The sequence below is a fragment of the Thalassophryne amazonica genome, chromosome 1 (genome assembly GCF_902500255.1).
Source record: "Thalassophryne amazonica chromosome 1, fThaAma1.1, whole genome shotgun sequence".
Taxonomy (NCBI): Eukaryota; Metazoa; Chordata; class Actinopteri; order Batrachoidiformes; family Batrachoididae; genus Thalassophryne; species Thalassophryne amazonica.
In genome coordinates, this window is record NC_047103.1 from 54,835,816 (window position 1) to 54,863,761 (window position 27,946).

Here is a 27,946-nt window from a genome sequence, read left to right on the forward strand (position 1 = left end):
TGGTGTACTGACAATAAACATTGCACTGTTTTGAAAGCAGAACTGTCAACAGTCTATTTAACACTGTGGTAGTGGTGAGCAGGTAGCTCAGAAGAACAAGGACTTGGGCTACTATTATCTACACCTGGGTTTTAATGCCAGTCACACTACTCACATCCTTGAACACACTCTTTGTCTGCATTGTTATAGTCCACGCAGTTGTAAATGGGTACCAGCCTTGCCTGGTGAAGTAACCTGATGAACTGGTGCCCAGTCCAACACTAATCAGCTTTGTGCTCTAGAATCTGGGGTTATGCACCGGCACAAATGGGCCTCAGGGACTATATTCAACATACTTCTTATTCCATTAAGTGCCCTATTTGATATGTGCTATTAATCAATTACACAGCATATTAAGAGTATGGGTTATATTCAGACATAAAAACATAAACATTCCATTAAGCAGATGTGATGTAATACAACATAACGTACATGCGCAAACCAAAGATCCATAAAAGTGAAGCTTTGCTTTTATTATTATTATTATTATAGATTACTAAAATGAACAAGCACCTATTACAATGAGCTCACACATCCCAGATATTCAAAAATAAATAACACACCCTCATAAGTGTTGATCACTCACAAACTGAAAGCAAAATCCACATAGAAAAGGAAAAGAAAAAAGCGACTCATTCAAACTATTGTAACTTCTTCACTTAAGTATTTCATATCTCAGTTGAACTAATGTCCAACACGTGAAGGCTTTTTGTCCTCGCACACATGCCATTCTAACTGCATTTAGACACTCAGTCCTGCTGTTGTGCTGCAGCACGGTGACAGCAAACAAACCATCACCATGAAGCTTAAAAACAAACCAAAAAACCTGCTTAAATAGATTCCTTTATCAGTACAGTTCTGAGATAGCAGTGTGCTACGGTAAAGTAATCGATTTGGTATAGATCATATAGATCTGGTATAGATATTCAAAGCAACTCAGCTGGACCCTGGGAGGAAAGGGGGGGAGTGCAATAAAACCAACACAATTCAAGTATCTGAGTGGATGGGGATTCACTTTTCATTGGGAATGGAGTGATTACAGTCTGAAAAGACAAAGAATCTCCGGAGATGGTGTTTGCATTATCAGCCCATAAGCCATTACTGAACAATGCCTGATGCCAAAAAGAAAGAAAGAAAGAAAAAAAAAAAAGGTTTTAAAATTTCATGCACTGCCACTGTAGAACTAAACTGTTACCAACAGTAACGCTGCAGACTATACACATCCTAATTATCAAAAGCACATCAGTTCTTCTGCAATAAGCAAACATCCTCCGCCAATTTCTTCCACATCAACAGTTTAAAGAGTTATGTACAAGAGTCTCAGACATGTTATAATTTTACAACATAACAGTCTCATTTGGTGAAAATATAGTTAAATTTAAAATATCTGTTGGGGTGTTTTTTTTTTTTTTTTTTTTTTTTTTTTTTTTTAAGAGGCAATCTCTTTATTGAAAAAAGTACCTGAGCCAAAACTCTGTCCAGGGCAAGAATCACAAAAGCCTTGTCTTTACAACTTCTAGAAAGACTTGTCATCATTCACCGTCACTACCTTTGTGGAGATCAAAGAATTAAATACCAAACAAAAAAAAGACAAAACATACTGACCTGTCAAATGACACACCCCTTTTCAAGTATCAGCTAGTTAAAAAAAAAGTACAAAAGAACTCTAAACGCTCAAAAAACATTTAGATTATCAAAGCATAAAATCAAAATCATATGATACAAATAAAAATGGATCATGTGACACCATGCTCATAGACATTTGTTAAATGAAGAGAGGCCGCTGCTCATTGTCAAGAATAATTCTAAACTCTACATGAGTTCAGTGCAGCTTTACAAGGAGCTGTGCACCAAGGTCATCAGCTGACCTACATCCATCATCGCATCCGTCTCATCCCCACCCGTAACTGACTTTCTAAAAAGCAGGAAGAACTGCAACCAGGTCTCAAGTGGAAGGTGAAGAAAAACTATAGAGTTATTACAAATTAAAAGCCTTTGACCTGATAAATAAGTGGAGGACTTCTTACGTATTCTAAGTTGGAACAATGTACTAATAGTGCCATTTAAATATACTTCACATTGCATACAAGTATCAAAATTTTTTAATTCAAACCGATGAAACACGTTCTTGGCATATGTCTCGTCTCTTCCAGAAAATGAATAGATTTAAAGTTTCTCTCTGTAGGCCAAGCATGCATCCATCAGTTAGTATTGCACAAAACATGGACCCTCAAATGCAACCACAAACATGAAATATCTTAAAATGGAGGGGGGGGGAGGATTCATTAACTCACTACAAATCGTTTGTTTGCTCCATAGCTACAGTCTTACCCAACAATCCATCTTGGGTGCATCAAATGTTCCATTGTTTACCTTCCCTACGTGAAAAATGAATGAGACATGCTTCCACCCGGTCCACAAAGAAACTCAAAGATCCTCCATCGCATGGTGTCCACTGTTCCAGTCAAAGGTCAGAGTTCAAAGAACTGAACGATTAAAAAGTGCTTCAATGTAGGTCAGTAGGACTTTTCCTTCCAGGATTATAAAGTTTGTACATTAGCATGTATACATCTGTGAAGGCAATAAAGAAAATGACTGAAATAGTATTTATCATTTCTCTTTCCTACTTAAAAAAAGAAAAAGGTAAACGTACTCACCATGATACCACCATTTTGTCTTCTTTGGATTTTTGTTACATGTTCTTACATAAAAAGAGTTATCAGGCGGTCGCCTCTGCAGGAAATGAAACATTACTCCATCAATATTTGCATGTAAACCTTAGACAATCTAACATTACTAAGCATGTATGTTTGTCGATTTCCTACCTTTTCTTTGCAGCTGGACAACATGCTGATAATGCTTAAGACAAACCTGATTGCACTGAGAGGGCTGGTGACCAATCCTCCGTTAGAATAGACAGACAGATATGACCATTTGCTATACACATGGGGGTGGGACAGGAATATTCTCTCCAGTGAACATTACCTACAACCAGAGGAAGGAAAAGTAACAGGTGACTGCCAGCGTTATCCAACATAAAACACATATCAGTATCCAGCTCTATGTAATGTCTGACCCCATATTAGAGCTTATACTCAACAACAACAAAAAAACTTCTGCATCATCAATACTAATTCAGGTCATCCTGGTTAGTAGAGCAGCAACTAACTTGAAGTCATAACCGCAAGATTAAGAGCAAAAAGCAGGAGTGACAGACAGCACATTGCTGGGAGGAGCTTTAACAGTGAATGCTTGGAGTGAAGCCGGGAGGAGCTCAAGTGGCCGGCCGACCAGAGACCCACAGACCTAGTCAGAGAGACAGACAGCAGCCGGTGTGATTGAGCAGAAACACTCAATCTGAAATTCTTCACTTTTGGATATATAAACACACCCAGTTTGAGCAATGGAGCTTCTGCAAATTTGTCTGACGTGAGTGAGCAATCTAAAAATACAACGTGATGTAGACCAGTTAATATTTATCACCTAACGTTTAGCTTAGCCTTTAGCTGCAGAATAAATCCCTCAGTTGAACTGATTGAACATTTATATTTGTAAATAGTTTGATCTATTTTTATTTTTTTACCAAATATATCCACAATTTTTTTTAAAATTGTTACTGCTCTGACCATAACAACAGTCCTCAACTTTATATAACTTAGATTTTTTAATTTTAATTTATTAACTATCCAGCAATCAGACCTTAAAGAAAATAGCACAGTACTATTTCATGTGTCTTTTATATTTAAGAAATATGTATTTCTTCACTTGTCTCACATCAGGAACATTTCAACATTTGCTGTGTGGAGATCCTTCTATACACATATGCAATTCAAAACTTCCAGTGATGGAGCTCAACACCAAAACTGAAATCCAGAAGGAAGAATAAATCTCTGCTCTTCAAAATGTGAGGAAAGTGTCTGAAAAACTCCACCAAGAGGTTGAAGCTGCAGAGGAGACCTTCATCTGGTTAAATGTCTTGAGGATCCAGCTCACCTGTCCTCTCTGAAAACTCACACCTGCTGCTAAACTTCAAAATAAAACAAGTGCGCTTTACAGAGCAACTATTTTATTATTTGAAAAAGTTGTTCCCTTTTATATTTTAACATTAAATGAATGAATCATTAAACATGTCCATAAAGTCAACGGTCAGTCAAAAAGACACTTGCACAGGTAGAAGCCCCACCCCTACTGTGCATAATTTCAAAGCTTTCACAAAGCTTTGAAATTAAAGTGGCCTCCGTGTATGTGTACCAAAGGGCAAATTAAATTAAATATTTATTTACGGTGTCTTTTTTTTCCTGGTTGAAATGCAGATATGACTGAATGAACCTACTAGACTTAAAAATGTACACATTACTTTTCATGCTATTTTGTCTAAAAATAAATGCCCAAGGTTCATTATGTTAATCAAGAAATCAGCTCATCTGAAACAACAACAACAACAACAACAGACAAGTTATGGTTTTAATTTACAGATGAACATCAAAGATTTCTAAAGAATTTCTTTTATTAGTGAAAGCTATTTTAATTACAAGTTTTCACATGTAAGAAATGTTTTAAACTTCAAAATGTACAGTAAACAGAAATTAAACTTGAGATAAAAAAAAACCCAAAGCATTTGTTCAGATTTTCTTTAGGAAACTGCCGTGTATAAATTAGCAGTTCTGATGTTCCTCTGACACACATTTCTGCATTCTGTCATATTCCGTGCTTTGGCCTGATGCCTTTTTTTATTAGATATGCGAAGCTATGTCACAGTGCACAGCGGTGAAACTTGGACTGAGTTGAACTTTGACCATGGTAAGTGGTCAAGTGGCAGTGTGCGGCTCCCAGCGAGCATTGCGCAAGCTTGGTTTTTGTGCGATGTGCACCGCATTTGTGCGCTTGGTGTGAAAGGCCTTTAAAACTATGCCTTCAACTGTTTTAATTTACTGCAAGAGTAAAGAAACAACTAAAATAACCTGAAAGCATACACATTTAGAAACTGAAATCATAGCCAAAAAAAAGCAATGAATAATTACTCAAAATAGTTGCTGATTATAGTCAAATAATTAATCATTGCAACCCTACTGGTTAGTTACAGCTTTCATACAAGACTAATATAACAGCTCCCTGTGGAAATTCTACAATGGAAGCACAGTGTTATTTCACCATGTTCAGGTATGTTTGATGGAAAGCAAACAAAGCAGTTGCGGTCTGACATTTTTACAGGTATTTATTTCCTGTTGTACAATCATGGCACCCTTTGAGGAGACCATAAGCGGTATGTTTTCAAACTGACCATGACCACCTGCCCTTGACAGTGAAGGACATGCCAAGATGATCATACTTAGTAATCCAACATATCCTTGGGATACATTTAATCACCTTTTCTGCTGTTGTACTGAATGCAATCAGGATCAATGATCAGACGTTCTTATGTTTTTCAAAGTCAGAACAACACCAGTCTTTCAATACCATTTATTTGAACAATTCTTCTTCTGGGACACAATGGTTATATAGATGTCTTAATAAAAATGTGATGCAAAGGTTTTAATTTATTTAGTGTCTTCTCAAATCCATATACGTAGGGTTAAAAGATCTACATACATTTGTTTGAATGCTTCCTGAGTAAGTTTTATCTTGACCAAGATGCTTGTGGCACCCATCACTGAATATTTGACCACTCTTTTCTGGCAGAAACTGGTAGAATTCAATTAAATTTATTGGATTCAAGGCACAGACCTGACAAAAGCACAATCCAGATTCAGTAAGGTTAGAGTCAGCCCTTTGAGAAGGCCATTTCAAATGGGCCCCAGAGCCTGTGTAGGATTAACTGACATAGCCCTGACAAAAGCACAACAGATTTTTTTTTTTCGATAAGGTTTATGTCAGGACTATGGGAAGGTTTTTACAAAAACTTAGTGGTAACATATGCTCGATGTACTTTTCTGTCCTTATACTGGTTTCAGAAAACTGTCCTTATACTGGTTTCAGAAAACCCAAAATAAACTGTGGACAAGCTCACAAGATGATATCACCATACACTAGTAGCATGTATTACAATATCAGGAGCAGTGAAACTTTGTGATTAAACACTTGAATTAACAAACTTCTATAATGAATCCAACATGTTGGTTTAGACATACAACTGACAAATATGATGTACTTAAAAAAATATCTCCTTTAATATACTGGGCCAAAATTATTCCCTTCATATGGTGTTCGAACAATGTGTGAATTTTCATTGAAATCCACCAAATGGCTTAGGAGAAGTTGGACAGACAAGAGGATTCAGGAGATAATGGACTCTCTAACATGCCACAATCGTGACAGAATTTGAGTTGAAGGCTGAGCTACGATTGTACGTTATGCGAACGGGTGTGCGTGATCAGAACATGAGGAGAAATGGACCTGGACATTATTCTCTGGCTGGCCATTCGTACCTGAGGACTAGTGGAACTTGGAAAATGATCTCTGGCTGTCGATCTGAGTGAGGACTAGTGGACCCTTTCCTCGGCTGGTGATCACAATTGCGATGCGTGCGCGAGGGCTTTTTTTTTGTTGTTGTTGTGGACTTATTTGGAAATCTACAATGGGGTGAATGGAATGTGAATTAATTTTTTTCATCTTTTCCTTTGTGTTCCTTTCAATGGAGCTTTCAATGAAACCAAAAATGCTTTTTACTTTGAGAGAGTCTGTCAATGTGTGTGAGCATGTGTGCAGCACAGCACGCCGTTTTAACTTGCATCTCAGTTGTTTTATTGCTCACAGATCTGGTCATATCTGTCTGATCATCCACATTCATAAATGCAGAGCATTGAAAGGACCCCCAAGTTACATGGACGTCTGGCTGAACTTGAACAATATAAAATAAGTATTAAACTTGTAGACTCTCAAATGTCATAAAACTGTCAATCTCTATGAGGAACTTTTTAAAGAGAATTAATGGAGGTGTGTGTGGATCGGGAGGTCTGGGCGGCTTTGGTTGAGCTGCTGCCCCCGCGACCCGACTCCGGATAAAGCGGAAGAAAATGGATGGATGGATGGATGGATAATCCCTTAAAATAAAACAAAGAGCTGACATGCGGGTTAAAACGGCTGCTACAACATTTAACCTGCATGTCAGCTGTTTATTGCGGCTTGATTGAAGTGGAATGTCTCCGTGCAGCTGTTTATTGTGGCTTAATTGAAGTGGAATGTCTCCGTGACATTTTCACATTTCCCTTGGCAAAAATTATGGAATCACTGGCCTCGGAGGATGTTCATTCAGTTGTTTAATTTTGTAGAAAAAAGCAGATCACAGACATGACACAAAACTAAAGTCATTTCAAATGGCAATGTTCTGGCTTTAAGAAACAGTATAAGAAATCAGGAAAAAAAATTGTGGCAGTCAGTAACGGTTACGTTTTTAGACCAAGCAGAGGGAAAAAAATATGGAATCAATTCTGAGGAAAAAATTATGGAATCATGAAAAACAAAAGAACGCTCCAACACATCACTAGTATTTTGTTGCACCACTTCTGGCTTTTATAACAGCTTGCAGTCTCTGAGGCATGGACTTAATGAGTGACAAACAGTACTCTTCATCAATCTGGCTCCAACTTTCTCTGATTGCTGTTGCCAGATCAGCTTTGCAGGTTGGAGCCTTGTCATGGACAATTTTCTTCAACTTCCACCAAAGATTTTCAATTGGATTAAGATCCGGAGTATTTGCAGGCCATGACATTGACCCTATGTGTCTTTTTGCAAGGAATGTTTTCACAGTTTTCGCTCTATGGCAAGATGCATTATCATCTTGAAAAATGATATCATCCCCAAACATCCTTTCAATTGATGGGATAAGAAAACAGTAAACAGTGCTGGTGGAGAGCTGCTTCCGCCTCCTGAGGCGTTGGACGGTTTGCCAGAATCTCTTCGAGGCGCGACCAACAGTTTCTCCTCCATAGCTTCCCCGAACTCCTCCCAGACCCGAGTTTTTGCCTCTGCGACTGCACGGGCTGCGGCATGCTTGGCCTGCCGGTACCTGTCAGCTGCCTCTGGGGTCCCACCTACCAACAAAGATAAGTAGGACTCCTTCTTCAGCTTGACGGCATCCCTTACTTCCGGTGTCCACCACCGGGTTCGGGGATTACTGCCGCAACAGGCACCAGAGACCTTAAGACCACAGCTACGAGCGGCCGCATCGACAATGGAGGTGGAGAACATGGTCCACCCGGACTCCATGTCTCCACCATGTGCAGTATTCCCGTGCAATATGATTCCACAGTTGTATATAATTCTCATTTTACATTACTTAGTCCACATTTCATTTTATTTTACCTTATGTTTATATTAGTTGTACATATACTCTGAATAATTTACTGTTAAATTTCACTATCTTTTATTTGGCTAAAAATTACTCGCACCACCGGAAAGCACCTTTTTGGAGTTGCACTTAAATCTTGTTGTAATGCAAATTCCAATGACAATAAAGGCAATTCTGATATATATATATATATATATATATATATATATTATATATATATATATATATATATAAGGGATGTCCCAATCAGGTTTTTTTTTTTGGCCCAGAACCGATTCCGAGTCATCTGATTTTAGGGTATCTGCCGATACCGAGTCCCCGATCCGATACTTTAAAAAACTGAATGAACAATGAACAAATGCTAAATATATAATATTTTAATCACCTTATTTATTATTTATCACTTAAACAGTGCACCTGAGTGCTCCTTGAGGTAGCCTGAACAATCAAGTAATAATCTACCAGACTTAAAAAATGTACAAATTTCCATGTTATTTATTTGTCTAAAAATAAATGTCCAAGGTTGCTCATGTTAAACAAGAAATGATCTAATCTGAAATAACAGGTGGTTTTAATTTACAGATTGAAAGGTTTCTAAAGAACCATTTATTGATTAAGCTATTTTAATTACAAGTGTTGTAAACATTTTTTAAACAGTAATCAGAAATTTTGAGGTAACAAACAACAACAAAAACATTTCCAAGGATTTTTCTGCTCTATAAATGAGCAGTCCTGTGACATGTTTCTGTTTTGTATAGATCAGTGGTTTCTGCCACTAGTCTTCCATATTTTGGCCCGACGTGTCATTCCTATTGGACAGCGCAAAGCTACGTCACAGCTCAGGGCGTTGAAAGTTGGACTGGGTTGAACTTATGTTTTTTTTCGTTCGTTCAATAAAAAAAAAAAAAAAAAAAAAAAAAAAGATTGGGTTGAACTTTGACCGTAGCTTGCAGACAAGCGGCAATGCGCTCTCTCGTCAGAAGCATCGCTTAGCTTGGCTTTTGACGTGACGCTTCTGACGCCTCTAAAAGCAACGCATCTCATTGAAAATAATACTTTTTAGACTGATTCTTGACACCTCTGATGCTTCCAACGCGTGAAAGACCCATTAATCTGCAATAATGAGCTTGAAATAGTGCTGATCAAAATAATGAGGATAAAATCTATATCGGATTCCTGATCGGGATGCAATGTCCGATTTCGATCAAGTCTGAAACCACGTGATCGGGCCCGACTTCCATTCACTTGATCGGATCGGGACATCCCTAATATAAATGCTGCATTTACACACAACGACAAAGTCATGAATGCCACAAAGTATACACTCTTGGCTGCTGATCACGAATGTGATGATTCGGGGTAGAGGTTACCACGCGTTACTATTAATGGCATGTGTCGCTGGCTAATTATCATGAACCATTATGCACGGTTAATAATAATGTTCCGCGCTACTGCGTGTAACAGTGCATCATTACGTTCTGTCACGAATCTGTCAAGAATGTTGTGAATTAGCTGAACTGTCTCCACACACCCCAGATTCATGCTACCGTCAGCTGCTGAACAGTTCGCTCTTCAACATCCAGATGAATCCACAGCAGAAGTACTTTGTGATTGCATGCTTAGAGTTGCGCAGAAAGGACGGAGAGAGCCAGAAGTCTGGCTGCACATGACTTTCCTCTGGCTCAAATTCGTTCTCCCGAACATCAGACACAACAGCAGGTGGAACACCTGCAGGAGCGCCGTGAGGAGCACTGGAAGGAGATTTAGCCGACTTGGCATCACTGTCCTTCTTCAGCGTACTGCAGCAATGAAACTGAATGCGGTGCAGTAGGGTTTAATTGTGCACATGTGAGAGAAGTGATACACAGTGGCGCACAGTGAAATGTGACATTGTGTTACAATTTGTGTCAAAACTTGAAAGTTTCCATGTCAATTCATAACAACGCATGACAGTCAGAGGAACAACTCCAAATGCTGTCATGATCACTACATATCAACATGCTCAGTTGCGAACTCCATGATATGAGGTGAAATGAGGGTGGTGCGTGACATTCGTGGAAGATTTTTTTGACAGCCAAAACATACACCATGAATATCGCGCACCGACACGCACTGTTAAGAAACCTATTCAGATGTGTTAAGTCACGTTAAGAATGTCAGGAATGTGCCAGGAATGACAGAAAAATGACATTTGTAACGTGTCCTGTCTATGTGTAAACACAGCATTTGATTTCAGTTATATACAACACTTAGCGTTTGTAATAATGTTATTATTATTATTATTTTGCAGTTGTTTTGTTTTTAAACTTCATTTGTAAAAAAAAGCCATTTGCAAAGCCAAAAAGTTGATTTGACAATCATCTGACATAACCGGGGTCAAAATAAATAGAACACTGCCATCTACTGGTTCCCAGACGGTGCCATGAACACTACTGGCCAGTAGATGCTAGATGGCAGTAGAGGCCTTCAAACAAAATTCTAGATAATCCCTGTCTGCTCACATTTAAAATGCGTGGAATTTAACAAATGCAAATAAAAAAAAACCAACGTCTATAAACGCAGAGAATATATTCAAGAGAGTTTTAGGCACTAGAGTTTAATGCTGTTGTCCGTGGAGCCTGAACAGAGTGTCTGAAATGCATTTGTCCTGTCGTGACGTACTGAGATTACATAATCCTACCCAAAATGCACTGCGGGGCAGAGCATGTGCTCACAAAACCTTAAAAATTAGCACATTACTTTAAAACTAAAACATATATCTGATATTTTTACGTTATAAAACTTCAGACATGACAGTAATTTTAAATAACTTGTCCAAAATTAGTTTGGTTAAAATTTGAACCATAAGTTAAAAATGTATGCCTCTGGATGACTCAGGTCATATTGCCAGCATATCGGTATGGTGTTAAAGGAAATGTTTTATTTTTTTTTTTCTTTTCTTTTGGGGCTGGTTCTCCTTTGTCTGCAGAGAATTGAGATGCTTTTCATACAAGCAGTTGTCTTCTGTTTACAGAGGGTATAACTGTGCTTCTGTTACAAAACTTTTAACAGGTGGGTGCTGAACTAATTTTAAAAATGCTTGTCGCTGTTCAGCTTTGTTTACTTTGTTTATCAGTTTAAAAGTTATCGGACGAAAATTAATCGGAAGATAATTGGTCCGATAATGTTTTTTAAAGTTATCTAAAAAGATAATCCGATACTGTAAACATTATCTTCGATAATTATCTGTTATCGGATTATCGGAAGTGTGCCCACCACTGGTTGTCATGTTCTATTAAGGATCACTACTCATCAAGACGGACCAACACGCTCAGTTGCGACATCCACGACGTGAGACGAAATGAGGGTGGTGTGTGACATTCGTGGAAGATTTTTTGACAGGCAAAAACATGCTTCACGAATATCAAGAATATCATGCACCAATACACACTATTAAGAAACCTATTCAGATGCATTAAGTCACATTAAGAATGTCAGGAATGTGTCACGAATGACAGAAAAATGACATTCGTAACGCGTCTTGCTTATGTGTAAACGCACCTTAAAGGTTATGGTACGGTTCAAATCACAGTACTTTCCCGTCAGTTTCCATCATACAGGTATAGGAAAAACAAAATTACATAAAATTAAAAAGATAAAATAATATTACCTGAAATGTTCAACAATTGGTGGAAGGTTCTACAGATTCCACATACTGAACATAAGTTTTTAAATTGATTTTTTGCAACTGCATTAAAAATAAACTGAAAATGAAAAATATGAATCTGCCATGAATCTGTTTTTTAAAACACTACATAGACCACAGCTTGGTCTATGTAAATGTTGCAGTTTTTCAGTTTCAGGTTGTTTTTTTTGTACATCCCTTACAATAAGTGTAATATAAATAAAGACAAATAGGCCTATCAAGTTACTTGTGAAGCCTTGTTGCTAACTGCATAATCATGGAGGCCACTAAGGTCACTGTTGCTTGTTTTAATTAAAGCTGAACTTTTTACAATCATTCTGCCCCATAAAGGGAACAGATCAAAGAAGTCATTGAAAGTCCAGTATGGTCATACCGTGCGTGCAAGCATGCCCTTAAATCTCTCAACACAACTGTAGCTCTCAACAGTGACATGAGGATTAGGATGGGGAGGGGTCAGCGTTGAGTGACAGAGGAAAGAGGCAATACGTATGAGATACTAGTGATGATAAAAAACAAGTGACATAATAAGGTATACTCACTGTTATAAGGAATCTAACATCAGAAATACAGAGAAAATGCAGAAAGTTGTGAGCATAAAGAAACTCAGGTTTGTGTTGGTAAAACAGGAAGAAGGGACAGGATGGGTATGTGGATAAAGAGGGTAATGAAAGTAACAATGGGATGATGCTTTGTGCACCAAACAGGACCTCACAGGACAGGCTCCACATGACAAGACTGGAAGCGGGAGGCAGGATGACCGCCGCAGATAGCAGCGGACCTTTCATGCCGGAAAACAAGGGTAATATATAATGTTAAAAAAAAAAAAAAAAAAAAGGTTTAACATTTAGTCCATGGGCCAAGCAGGTTTTCAGTGCCACTTAAGGTGACGAAACAACACTTAGGATCCAGCCTCGGTGTACCATGGTCTGCACAAAAATGTAGTACAGCCATTTTACGGTGGTAGCTGTAGCCAGGTAGGGGTCAATGAAGAATTACACAGAGGTCAAAATGTAAACATGCTCCACTCATGTTGAAAACTATGCCATATTATTTGTCTGATCATAAGGATTCCAAAAAGGTATAGTTTGGACTATCTATGACTGAATGTTCTGGAGTTATGGGTTAAAAACAGCAAAAATTGTGACAAAACTCAATTTCAGTTTGTACAGGGAACAAATCTAAAAGTTGCTCCAATTTCAGTTAAAAAAAAAATGTAAATTATTGTTTGGGTGAACAGAGTTCTAAAAAGGAATAGTTTGCACATCTGTCATGCTTAGTTATCATGTTACAGGGTAACATATGTCACATGTCATAGAATCCAATGGACGTCGACCTTGTTTGACCTTTACACTGGAGGCCAAACATTAAACACAGTCAAAACTATTCCATTTATTAATGAAAATGAAACATGACAGAAGGCAAACATAGAGTAACAGTGGCCGTATGTGATACGTAGTCAACACACTGGCGTATTCATGCATTCATTCAAATTCTGGCTTTGACTCAACGCATGGAATTTTGTACAGAAGTCTTATTCTCATGTAACTCACGAAGCACTTACAAGGAAGCACTGATTATTACTGTTGTGTGTAAACATGTGTTTGGTGGAACAACCGCTTACAGTTAGGCAGGTATGGTGCCAACAGGTGCAAAAATTCACTGTTACTTACCTGAGGTGAGTCAAAAGGGTATCGACCACTGAATTTGAAAAGCAACTGAAACTTCTCTCCTTCATATAGTGTGCCTGGTGCTCCCTCCATGTCTACAATCCACCTATAAAAGGACAAACGGGAAGACAAAACAGACTGAAGATGCACTGCTGAACGCTGAGTGGTCATATCTCTTATTTGGCTACAAGTCAGATTGACAGAGCTGTTAAAATATTCTGAGCCACTGCTAAACATTTAGATTAAAATGAATATTTAAAGTCAATTACTGGTGCTTATGAAGGCTGCTCTATATTTTAACACTTCAAGTCACAAAAACATACTGTGAAAAGACCAACCGACAGATAGGCCGTTGTGTCAAACCAGTCTTAATGTCTTTATTCATTCTGCAAAATATTCTCCAAGCTAAAAGACCAAATGACACTTTGTGAAGTCATGTTTAGCACTTGCTTTAGTACACACAAACCCTTTATCCTACTTTGTCTTCTAATGGTTCATAGTGTACTCAATGTTCTGTCTCATTCTCATGGAACAGATCGGTGCATCCTGTTCTTATTAAAAGAAAAAGCAGCATCCACTGTTGCAGTGATTTAGACGTGTGACTCATTCAGTGTCATTCAGTTCAGCTTGGAGGTCAGTGGTTTAGTAATAATGTGACACCTTATTGATCCTAGTGTACAAAATCTATTTTCAATTGTACAGCCTGGTTACAGAAATGTGCTGACTGAGCTGACGGGAATTCAGTGTCTTACTCAAATGGCAAATGACTGCAAACACGGTCTCAGATCGCAGACTCAAAAGACTGTCCGTCTCCTCAGCATTTTCACTGTTTTAGGTACCACAGGAAATTACAGCTGCATGCAAACAATGAATGTGACGATAAAGGGCTAAATGTTTCCTTTAATTTGAGGGAATTCAACGCCAAACTGAGTGGATGACTTAGGGCACACTATGTATGTGAGCTGTTATTTTTCAAAATGAATGGGACAAACTGGTGTAATGACACACACACACACACACACACCACACACACACACACACACACACACACACACACACACACACACACACCACACACACACACACACCACACACACACACACACACACACACACACACACACACAACACACACACACACACACACACACACACACACACACACACACACACACACACACACACACACACACACACACACAAAGTCAGTGGTTGGCTTGCCAGAGACTGGGTTTATTTCCAGGTGATTCCAAGCACCAGTGTTTTCAGTTCCTGCTTGTTCTCAGACCAATCTTGTTCTGCCTTTAACAAGTGAAATGCTGCTCAACTAGATTTATGTCACGTGTTTGACTTGGGCATTAATAGAACATTTTACATTTGAGGAACTAACACACCTGGCTATTAAACAGCTGAACAGCCAACTGTCCTGACTTTTGGACATTTATAAAATAATGCAATGCTAAATTACCCTCGAGTGTAAGAGCATTGTGTTCTTTATAATTTGCAGTTGTTTAATTAATTATTAAGATCCTATTGTCTTATGTACAATTTGTACATGTTTAATAAAGCCTCTCAATCAATCAATCATAATATTTGAGATTTAATGGCATCTGCAGGAGGCTTTGTGTGTGTTTACATGAGCAGAAGTTGTGCAAATCAAAGAATATTTGTAGATCACCCTCTGTGCATTTGTAGTTATTAATAATATTAACCCATGGCAAGTTAGCTTTGAGTTAGCGGATGTTAACGTGCATGCTAATGTCCGCTAAATGTCTTATGAATCACTACTGAGATGTTATTAGGTTCCAAAAACAGCCTTTTCAGTTTTAGAAATGTTTATTTCTCGCTAGCTTTTACATAATAGATCACAAAGTGATTATTTACACAGAAATAAAACAGAGTTTCCACCTAGCGATCAGCCTGTAACGTAACCACGCTAACATCCGCTAAATAGTCTGTAAGTCCTTCCAGAGGTGTTATTAGGTTACAAAACGGCATTTTCACTTTTAGAAGTGTTTATATCTTGCTAGCTTTTACATAATATGAGAAACATGTATATAAACACACAAAATGAAGCAATTTTGAAGAGACCAGCGACTGACATCACAGTGTAGCCCTACTCTGATTGTCTGTCACACACATCACTCAAACACAAAATGGATCCAATTGAAACAGAATGTGACTTTTTAACCTCTTAAAATACATCAAGGTTAACCATCTTTGAACATGTCCAAGGTCTGTGTCCCAAGAATTTTTCCTGTGAATTTCAAGAGTCTTGCAGTAATAGGACTGGACTTATGCTGAGCACAGACAGACGGACAGACAAAAAGCCTTTGCAATACCCGATGGCCATATTTGATAGCCTCGGGTAAAAGTACAGAACCAACATGCAAAATGTCATTTCACTGCAATTCCTACACTGTGCAGCCAGAATAATGCAAAACTCAAAATCTGACAACCCCAACTTTAACCTGGTTTGATTTAGTCTCCAATATGCTGTGGTAGATACGATAATGCTCCGTTTACACATAGGCAAGACGCGTTACAAATGTCATATTTGCGTCATTTTTGGCACATTCCTGACATTCTTAACGTGGCTTAACATATCTGAAAACAGGCTTCTTAGTAGTGTGTGTTGGTTTGTGATATTCGTGGAGAATGTTTGTGGCTGTCAAAAAATCCTCCACGAATGTCATGCACCACCCTCATTTCGCCTCATGTGGTGAAGGTCGCAACTGAGCGTGTTGATCCGTCTTGATGACTGGTGATCTTTAACACAGCGTGACAAGCGTTCTTCTCTGATGTGCACACAATTAAACCCTGCTGCACCGCATTCAGTTTCATTGCTGCAGTATGCTGAAGGAGGACAGTGACGCCAAGTCGGCTAAAAGTCTCGTTCCAGTGTTCCTCAGCGCGCTCCTGCAGGTGTTCCACCTGCTGCATGTGCCTGATGTTTGGGAAAACGAGCGAGACGAGAGCCGCGTGGAGCCACACATCTGGCTCTGTCTCCTCCTCCTCTCTGCGCCACTCCATGGCACAGAGCCCAACTAAGCATGCAGTCACAAATTTCTTCTGTTGTGGAGCGATCTGAATTGTTCAGGAGCTGATAGATGAATATGGGTGTGTGTGGGTGTGTGGAGGCAATTCGCCTCATTCACAACGTGACAGAACTTAAAGTAGACCTGCATTGAAATAAATGCAGTCAGATCTTTGGACCAAAAAATGACTTATATTTACACATAAGATCCTTGTGAATGTAGTAAAGTAAATCTGCAAGCCCAGATCTGTCATTCAACAGAGAAATCTTCATTTGAAAATGACAAATTTACAGCTAACATTTAGCCCTCCGCAAATTGTCCCTCTCATCATGGACGCTGCCGAGACGTCAGGGACAAGACCCTCTCCCAGCATGCATTGCGCGCGCCAACTGTAATTTGTGGATTACGTCGGTTTGCACCTGCACCTTTTTCTTGTCTTATACGGAAGGATCTACTTTTAAAACTTCATATTGTCTTGCGGTACGCTTGGTGAGTACACATTTCTTTTATTTGTGCTTGAAAATTATTTTTGTGGACTTTTTCATACGCCCGTTTGATTGAGTGGTGTTGCATTGAAAATCAATCAATCAATCAATTTTTTATATAGCGCCAAATCACAACAAACAGTTGCCCCAAGGCGCTTTATCTACTACTAAAATCTACTGTCTTTCACCTCCGGTGTATCGTCGCGGGCTACGGAGGCGAGACCTGCAAAGAATTCAAGTCATTAAAAATATATAAACCTCTCTCAGCGGCCACGGAGCTCTGCGGCTCCGATTACCGTGATGTGCGGCGCTGCGTCCTTGCGAGCAACAGGTGTCACCGCGCACACTGCATTAAAACGGCGAGCATAGTCTCTGGACTTGTGCCAAGTTGGCTGCAACTCCATTCAGTAGACAGAGAGGTGGTGCTGGCTGCACAGCAGACACGGGGGTGTGAGTGCCGCGGCAGCATTTAACGAGCGCATGCACTCGGTAAGCGTATCGGGGGCAGTGAGAGCGAGGCGTCGGGCAATAATGTCGCCCACTGTCGATGCCGCCGCTGATCTGATCCCCGGATCTGAGCAAGCAGAGCTGTATCTCACATTTATTGCAGCTTACTTTTGGATGTTAAAACCAGGATGTGTATAACAGTAACATTACTAAGAGATAAAATCAATTTCAATGTGGGATCGGACTGAAGGCGGGAACGCGTCGTCTTGTCACCGACGTCATGGAAATGATCCGGATGTACAAACTGTTTTCACAGAGGGCTAAATGTTAGCTGCAAATTTGTCATTTTTAAATGAATATTTCTCTGCTGAATTACAAATTTGGGCTTACATATTTACTTTACTGCATTCACAAGGGTCTTATAAATACATATCAGCTATTTCTTTTCTGAAATCTGACCACATTTATTTCAATGCAGGTCTCCTTTAATGATGCGCTGTTACATGCGATAGCGCGCAACAACGCAGAAACTTATTCTTGACCGTGCGTAATGTTCCTGATAATTCTCCAGCAACACATGCCATTAATCGTAACGCATGGTAACAGGTTGCAGCAATTCTGAGGACACCTGACGCCTCTGCCTCAAATCATCACATTCGTGATCAGCGGCCAAGAATGTATACTTCATGCATTCGTGACTTGTCATTATGTGTAAACGCACCATAAAACTTCAGTGTCCCCAAAATTATGGCACTCCTATGCCTTGTATTAGATGTACTTTTTAGTCAGGGACAACACAAATTACGCCATAAATCAGCAGTTCATAAAAAGATACGGTGATTGCCTGAAGAAGACCACAAAAATTAACACCCATAGCAGTGCCACAATCTCTGCCCTAATTTTTATTTATTTATTAATGTTTTTACAGACAAGCAGTGGAGTACATAAACATGTGTCTGTTTATACGACGCTGTGCCTCACATCTAGCCTGGAGCAGCTCAACATATATCCCCACTGAAGACTGAGTCCACTTTAAAACTTCACCCTCATCACATGCTCAAGCTTTTCCCAAGTTGTGTATATATATATAAAACCACACCAAAAAACAACATAAGCCAGGTTTGATTGTTTCTGCGTCAGAGTTAAGACTAAAAGACACACCCGTGCATGCCATCTGAAGCAGGGGTTTCATGCTGAACAGGTTGGGAGAGTAGTCAGTCATTAAAAAGGACAGTACAGTCGCAGAAGAATACCAGGTGACTGAAATATAAACAGACAGATCGCTGAACCATCCTCCACAAAAGACTACCACAAACACATGCCTCTTTATTTTTTTAACCAATCAAAGTCAGCAAAACATTGTTAGTAACCAAGCTGCCGAGTGCTTTGACAACTGATTCATCAGTGAGAAATCTTTTCTTTAAAGGAATTAGTTTAGGAAGTTAATCCACTAGTGTCAACAGTGAAGCTAATGCCCCAAAATGTGTTATCAGGTTACAAAAAGAGTGTTTTTAGTTTTATAAGTGTTTATTATTGCTATCTTTTACATAATATATGACAAAGAGGATATATTTACACACAAACGAAACAGAGTTTTGCAGCTAGCTACCGGCCTGTGACGTCACAATGCTAACGTCCGCAAAATAAGTTCAGGTGTGTTATTAGGTTTTAAAAACAGCATTTTCGGATTTAGAAGTGTTTATTTCCCACTAGCTTTTACATAAAATTTGAGAGACAAGCATATAAACACAAATAAAAGCAGTTGTGAAGAGACCAGCCACTGACGTCACGGTGCAGCTCTACTCTGACTGGCTGTCATCCCCTGCCACTCAAAAATAAAGCAAAACAGATTCAAACAGAATGTAACTTTTTAACTTCTTAAAATATGTCAAGGTTAGCCATCTTTGAACTTGTCCAAGGTCTGCATCCCAAGAATGTTCCCTGTGAATTTGAAGAATGTGGCAGTAATAGAACTGAACTTATGCTGAGCACAGACGGACAGACAGACAGACGGCAGGTCTTCGCAATACCCGATGGCTGTATGTTGGCCTCGGGTAAAAGTAATATTATCACCACTATATACCTATATATATATATATATATATATACATGAATTCACAATTGCACTATGAATTTCAAGGTTTGGAAAAATGCAGTTTAGAGTTCATTTAAAGCTCTTCTGCCTTGCTGAATTTTTCAGCAATTAAATGAAAAAGGCTTTTATATATATATATATATATATTACACACAAGACACTTTTCAAAGATGATTACAGCACTCTTTGGCTTCACAGCTAACACTGTTTAAATATGTTTGATTGGAAGACATTATGGAGTCATGAGGTCGCTGGACAAGTATTTGCCAATGTGAATACCTCTGCAGGAGAACAGCGGTCCAAGTACTTAGGGTCTTAGTGCTTCTTTCATTCTATGGTTGTGAGACTTGAATGCTGACCAGTGACCGAAAGAAACAACTGGTTATCTTTGGTACGAGGCCTTAGTGAGACTAAGGCAAACTGCATAATTTGCATTTTGAGGGAATGTCAGCAACATCTGGCATGTTTCTCTGGACATGATCCAGTATGTATGCATCTCAGTGCTGAGGACCACAGCAACTGAAGAAGGTCAAGGGTTGCCCCTGTTTCACCTGGCTATGGTAGATAGATGGCTACTTTTGAGAGCTGGGGATGGACTCTACATCTGCCTGGGTAGTTGTCATCTGTGACCCATGGTGGTTCCTTAGCCTTGGAGTCTAACCCTGGCTATTTTTGGGCGTTTTGACTACTTTTGGTTTTACATTCATAATTTACCATAAAAAATGTTTAGCTGGCCTTGCTTGGTGTTATTTTTTTTTCAGCACAACCTCACTTATGTGACTTTACAGTTTTTCTTTCATTCTGACATACTGCGTTAAAACAGTTACCCAATATTCACCCCAAAACATAAAATTTGAATCAGAAAAAAGTTAGGTTTTTTTTTTTTACTTTGAAAACCAGAAATATTTTTTAACAAACCATTTTCATAACTTAGAATGTAAATATAAATTTTAAACTTCAAAAATATATGTAAAAATGTAGCATTGTTATATATAACAATTCACATTAAAATGGAGGAAATGCTTCAGGTGTTTTTTGTGGCTATTTACATGCAATAAGATGCCACACAAATTATATTTGTGTCACTCAGAAAAACAATTCCTGTCAGAAGCACCAAAAATTGTACAGATATTCCACCTCAATATCCATGTGTATTTTTCCATAATTCTTTGCTTTTGTAGCATTTTTACTGGTAATGGCACAGACTGTTCTGGGTGTGTTAGTGGACAAAAACAATAGAAAAAGATGTTTTGGACTGGGGCGGGGAGTCTCTATCTGATCTCCTGTGCTCTCCGCCGCTGGAGCCTGCTTAGTGCTGGGGCAGTGTGTGTCTCCACCCTGCTGCTCCAAGACTCGGCACTGGAGCAGAAGGAAGGAGGAGCGCGCGGCCCAATCCACTGAGCTGATCTGTGCCCACAGATCAGTAAATCCACCTGCTCTCATTCGTCCAGGTCAGAACAATAAAGTCCACTTCATCAGCAGATTCATTATGCTCCGGTTCAGCCTCTGAAGACGTGCTCCGCGGTTCGATAGTCTTCATGCAGTTCAAAAAAAAAAGAAAGACTTTACGCGTTGTTCCTGATTATTTTGACACACTAAATAAATAAAACACCACCACACACTAACTACACATGCTAAAACACTCCACCACACACACTAAAACACAGTCCAAGCACGGCAAATATCACACAACTTTCAAAACTGATCGCTTTCTCCTTTTCGTTCTGCATGAAACCACAATTTTCTTCTCTCAGCAACCAAATTATGTGGATTGGGGATCATTCTTTATTTTATAATATATTTTACACCAGCGATAAAGAAAAATTCATGTCTTTTTTTTTAACCTGTTTGCTGTCGCAGAGACACGAAAGAAAGTCCCGTTCACAAAATGTGCACGCACACGCACACACACGGGGTCTGTGCAGTGTCATCAAACCCACGTGAAGTTGGTGAATGTGACTAGTTAGTTACTGATTTTTCCACAAATGGTAACACCCCTTTCTCCTGCTTGCTGTTGAGGGAGTCCTGTTTCATTACAGCCCTCTTACTTGTACAACTAAAAGGAGGAAATCACTCCTTTTTGCTGCAGCAAAACGCGCAGCGAATATGAGAATATTATCCCCCCCCCCCCCCCCCCCAAAAAAAAAACTTGTGTAAATTATTAATCATAATTCAAGTTATACTTGGCCTGTTAACAAAATTGAAAAAGTGGTTTGGAGGTTGAAGTCTCCACGTTCCACACACATTCAAACAGACCCTCAGAGTAGAGCCGATTGTGTGCTACGTCCGCTTAATTAGGTCTTGTGACTTTTGAGGCGAGGGCGCATCATTCGACTCCAGAGGGTTAAGTGTGCAGGATGCAGCAATCAAAGGGCAGCAACGCATGGTCCCAGACCCATGCTTTTCTATTCAGACAAGAAAAACCTAGTTCTGATGCTAAAGAAAAGGCAGTGTCCTGTGGTGTCCAAGGACATTCCAGGAAGGGCAAGAGGTGATTTCACTGATTAACATCACTTTGAGCAGATGGGATGACTTTGTCAGTTAAATCACCTGCTGGAGTCAGTGGCTGCAAAGAAAACCTGCACCCTCTTGGCCCTTTCTGGAATGTCTTTGGGCACCACTGCTTTCTGACTGACTGTAAGAACAAATGGGTTTTAAAGAAACACTAAGACACACAGACAGAAAGGTAAGCCAAGTAGCATCTGTTCCTCGCTACACTAGCCTGCCTCTTGTATGCCAAGTCATAAATATTTTAAAAGGTTGAATAATGACACACTGTTAGACTCTTACTGAGAAAATAGAGCTGCCTGTAAGAAGAAGATAAAAAAGTCCCTCTACTTGGACTCCTTATGTGAGCGTAAACACACACTCCAAGGGAACAGTGGGTACACATATGCTTAGTCCACCTTTAATGGTAAACATTGGCATGTACTATAATGGTGTAATATGTACTTTAAATACACAAGTATATCTTTCATGCTGCCACATTGGAATTATTCAGATAAGCAACAGCAAAACTACTTACTGCGTAATGGTGTTCTGTACACTTTTCTCATTCAGCGTCATTCCTGGGGGTGGATCATTTTGCAGGGCTAATAATTCCTTTTGTAGTCTTTTCTGTGGGAGAGAATGTGTTTGTTTTCTCAATACAATAAAACAAATGTGAAGCTGTGGCATTAGCAAAAAATACATATCATATAAAGGAAAATGCTAAGCATACTGCAGAACAAAATGGAATTCTGTCTTGTAATGTTGAAGAAATCGCAGAAAGCTGTGAAGAAATATCTCCATCCATCCATCCATCCATCCATCCATCCATCCATCCATCCATTTTCTTCCGCTTTATCCGGAGTCGGGTCGCGGGGGCAGCAGCTCAAGCAAAGCCGCCCAGACCTCCCGATCCACACACACCTCCCCCAGCTCCTCCGGGGGAACCCCAAGGCGTTCCCAAGCCAGCCGAGAGATGTAATCCTTCCAGCGTGTCCTGGGTCTTCCCCGGGGCCTCCTCCCAATGGGACGTGCCCGGAACACCTCTCCAGCGAGGCGTCCAGGGGGCATCCGGAAAAGATACCCGAGCCACCTCAACTGACTCCTTTCGACGTGGAGGAGCAGCGGCTCGACTCCGAGCATCTCCCGCGTGACCGAGCTCCTCAGCCTATCTCTAAGGGAGCGCCCAGCCACCCTGCGGAGGAAACTCATCTCGGCCGCTTGTACCCGCGATCTCGTTCTTTCGGTCATGAGCCAAATCTCATGACCATAGGTGAGGATTGGAACGTAGATCGATCGGTAAATCGAGAGCTTTGCCCCCCTACTCAGCTCTCTCTTCACCACGACGGTCCGATACAGCGACCGCATCACTGCAGACGCTGCACCAATCTGTCTATCAATCTCACGCTCCATCTGTCCCTCACTCGTGAATAAGACCCCGAGATACTTAAACTCCTCCACTTGAGGCAAGGAAACTCCACCGGCCTGAAGAGGGCAAAGCACCTTTTTCCGGTCGAGAACCATGGCCTCGGATTTGGAGGTGCTGATTTTCATCCCGGATGCCTCACACTCGGCTGCAAACCGCCCCAGTGCACGCTGAAGGTCCTGATTTGACGAAGCCAACAGAACCACATCGTCCGCAAACAGCAGAGACGAGATTCTGTGGTTCCCAAACCAGACCCCCTCTACACCCTGGCTGCGCCTAGAAATTCTGTCCATAAAAATAATGAACAGAACCGGTGACAAAGGGCAGCCCTGGCAGAGGCCAACGTGCACTGGAAACAGGTTTGACTTACTACCGGCAATGCGAACCAAGCTCCTGCTGCGGTCGTACAGGGACCGGATAGCCCTTAGCAAAGGACCCCGGACCCCTTACTCCCGGAGCACTCCCCACAGGGTACCCCGAGGCACATGGTTGAACGCCTTCTCCAGATCCACAAAACACATGTGGACTGGTTGGGCGAACTCCCATGAACCCTCGAGCAAGAAATATCTGATACTGATTTTGATCACGCTGTCAACCAGTCAGTGCCGGATGTTCAGATTATGAAACCTGTTGACTCCTCAATTAATAAATGTGCTTAGATGCAGACACTTTTTCTGAAATGGTGTTAGGAGGTCTGGATGATTGAGACTATTTCACCTTCAGATATTGTGCAGACTGAATTTGCAATAACATACCTGTGCCTTCATTACGAGGTGCACAGACTAGGTGATCAGTGAACTTTACTGTTCAGTACTGACGTTTTAAACTTGACGCCAACTCATCACTGACATAATTATGATACACTCTGCACTGTAGTAGCAGCAGCCCTCATTCTATGAAGCCTCCCCCAAAATGAGAATCACATCATCTGCCAGATCAATGTCGGAACTGAGCAAGAACCACCTTTCCTTCCTACCACTGTTTGCATGTGCACAGCTGCCTCGTGGTATTTAATTCTACAACAGAGACCCCTATAATAAACAAAAACAAAAATTATGAATTGAAGGAAAACAACAGTGAGGAAAAAAAAACAAAAAAAAAACGTAAAGCTGATATTACATGGAACTAACTGCCTGACAAGACGCTGCACACCACACTGGGGACATGATGCTATCGGGGCCAAAAATTCATAGGGTGGGAAAATATAGTATATGATTATATATAAATTTTGGAATGAACTGAACAAAAGTTACAGATGTTGTTCAACAATGGGACAATGTACACAGTCCACAGCCCTTGAGAGGTCTGCTCCAAAAATCCTGACTGATAGAAAGCCCAAAGGTTTATAAGATGAGGAAACATAGTAGTTGATTATACATGCCAATTATGGAATATCGTGGATAAAGTCTTCATAAGTTATAGTGTTGAAAGAAAAACATGATGGACACATACACACACACAAATGGAGTGCAATTCTATACTTCTGCATCCTGGCTTGGCCAGTGGGGGATAAAAACTTCATAAATGACCCGTGTACATGGGGGGGGGGGGGGGGGGGGGGGGGGAGCTTAGCTCTCAGGCTGGAATTTACACAAATTTTCTCTTGAAACAAACTTTCAATCTTCAACAGCAATTCTTGTATATTTGTCCGTGAATTGTTCTGTGAATTATTTCTGTAATTTATGTTTGTAGCATGGCCCAAGCAGAGGATCACCCCTTTGAGTCTGGTCTGCTTGAGGTTTCTTCCTCAGAGGGAGTTTTTCCTTACCACTGTTGCTCTGGGGGTTGGTAAAGTTAGACCTTACCTGTGTGAAGCGCCTTGAGGCAACTCTGTTGTGATTTGGCGCTATATAAAGGAAAATAAGATTGAAAATAGTATATGAGTGTTGTGGTTGTTACGGAGTTGCCATCTGATGTTGCTTTTACTTGTCTGTGTAAAAAGATGTTTGAATCACCAGCACATGCAATAATATTGTTGGAGGTGATGAAGCCTTCCCTTCTCCTGCCTTTCAATGACACCATCAGTGGTTAAATAGTTAGACGAACTTAACATGGCGGGGGGGGGGGGGGGGGGTGTTTGCTATTGATATAGTACCATATGCAAACAGTGAACTGCTATTTGTACGGTATCCACTGCTATTTAAACTACCCAACATCAGGGTTCGTACACAACCCTGAGCCTAACCATACATTTTAATCTTAAAACTTGTCAGTTGCTTCCTCTCAAGCTTTGACGTCAATATCCCTCTTTGTCTTTTGATAATTAGAGCAGTTTGTGATTGGCTGTATGAAGTGGTGGAATAAGGGGCTTTATTATATGCCTACAACAGTACATGTGCTCTGATTGGCTAATTTCCAGGTCTGATATTTTCCCATATCAGACCATTACCATAACAATCAGTCCGGATCACGTATCAGATTTGCAACTCTGTTTACAATTTTCACAGTGCGAAATAAACAAAAAGCAAACAAAGAAATTATGAATGACGAAGAGGACCATTCTCCAAGCAAATTTTATTAGACTGACTAGTTTGAATTGGAGGAATTAACAGCAAATGAGCTTGAAATGGACATGCAAAATGAAGACCAACAAGATGAAAACACAGCTCCAAACAGCCATATAATGAATGAATGAATTATTAACCTTGCTTGCTCTGTCTGTACAGGAATATCAGACCTTGGTCTGTGCTCGGGTCCGTACTGTCAAGACCTCGGTATGTTACATTCTCATTAACAGACCTCATGCTTTGTTAATAATCCTTTAATATCAATAATAAAGTCCTCAGGCCCTGAGTCCCATTGGGCTGATGTTGCTGACCGAACGGTGCCCCCTGCCTTCACTGCGCATGAGTCATTTCTGTGCGTCAGCAGCGATTCACTGATTATTGCCTTGTTTCTGCTTAAAACTGCACTCCAGTCATCATCTATCTCAGCGACGGAAATCTGAAGCTTTTGTACATTAATCATTTCCACATAAATTCAGCATTATTTCATAATAAAAGACGGGGAAGTGATCAGAGTGCGACAGCAGCATGTCTGAGTCTGACTCTCTACACTCAAAGTAATCAAAGGGAATAATGTGATTATTAACCATCAGATGACAAAATAAAACCTCTTAAATCATTTTAAAGTCAGTTTTAAGCAAAAATGAGGCAATAAATGAATCGCTGCTGATGCTCCGAAATGACATGTGCAGTGAAGGCAGGGGGGACCAATTTTTAGTGGGAACTGTTCGGTCGGCGACACTGGTGCTTAGCTCCATGACTCCCACTGGATGGGATGCCAGTAAATCGCAGGCTACTTCCCAGTCAAGGTTGGTTCCCATTTTACAGCTGGGTGGACTGAGACAATGTACATTCATCCAAGGACACAGACAGGTCGCGCAAGCAAGATTCAAACACAGGTCTACATATTGGTGACCTACGATGCGCATCTATTGATCTGTCTGTATCAAATGCCCCTTTGAAAATAAATTACTTTTATACATATGTCTAAAAATCTGTAACCGCGCAATGCCTAGCACTTATGCGCACAAGCATCGGGGCTGACGAAATTTAACACAAACTCCAATGATATTTATCTGCGAAAGAGGATTTTCTGCAATTTAACCTTTAATGATGATAGTTTTCCACAACAGGCAAGTGTAATCATGTAAAAGGCAGTGTCCCTCCCTAACCTGTCATTTCCAAAAGATCGGTTCAAAAGCAAGCAAATATAAAAATCAAACTGTAAATCTTTGATACGAATAACAAACCCTTTTTGTGTCTGTAGACAATATGGGGCCTGCTGAATAAAGAATAAATAAGGACAGTGTGTCTTGGTTCGACACTGCTTCAGTCAATGCACCTGTTCAATTCAACAACAAACTGTCTGCGCACCGTCTGGTTACCATAACTAACAGGTAACCTCAACGTCAATCTTCAGCAGTTAAAGAACTAAAACAAGACCAACACTGGCTGGAACATTTCTACTTTGACTTGGTCTTACTCCTGGTGGCTAGCAAACAAGCTAAACTGAAACCGTAGGATACGTGACATCGATATTACGTAAACCTCACCACAAATTCGAACAGATACATACACGCAAACTGACTGGTTAACAAAACGACAGTAAAGAACAGACGACAGAAGCGGTAAATTATAAACGTGTAGTGGTTATTAATTGTATCCTTACGTGCATCGACGCCATGATGGAACCCCCCGCATCCGCAGAGCGGAGAACTACGTCACCGAGACCAAGTCACGTGCTACACTTGTTTTGACAGCAGCAAACGATCCCACCCGTACTCTGC

At 40.2% G+C, this 27,946-nt stretch overlaps 1 protein-coding gene across 1 annotated transcript; it reads right to left on the minus strand.

Annotated features, from left to right (window-relative positions):
* Nucleotides 1–486: 486 nt before the first annotated feature.
* Nucleotides 487–27,923, minus strand: flj11011l (probable ubiquitin-conjugating enzyme E2 W-B). Its single transcript, XM_034170211.1, is given in 9 exon segments — nt 487–2,610; nt 2,697–2,772; nt 2,865–2,909; nt 2,912–2,974; nt 2,976–2,993; nt 2,995–3,024; nt 13,682–13,784; nt 22,768–22,859; nt 27,829–27,923. Coding segments are annotated over 9 exon segments (507 nt in total). The 5' UTR covers nt 27,844–27,923; the 3' UTR covers nt 487–2,545.
* Nucleotides 27,924–27,946: the final 23 nt, after the last annotated feature.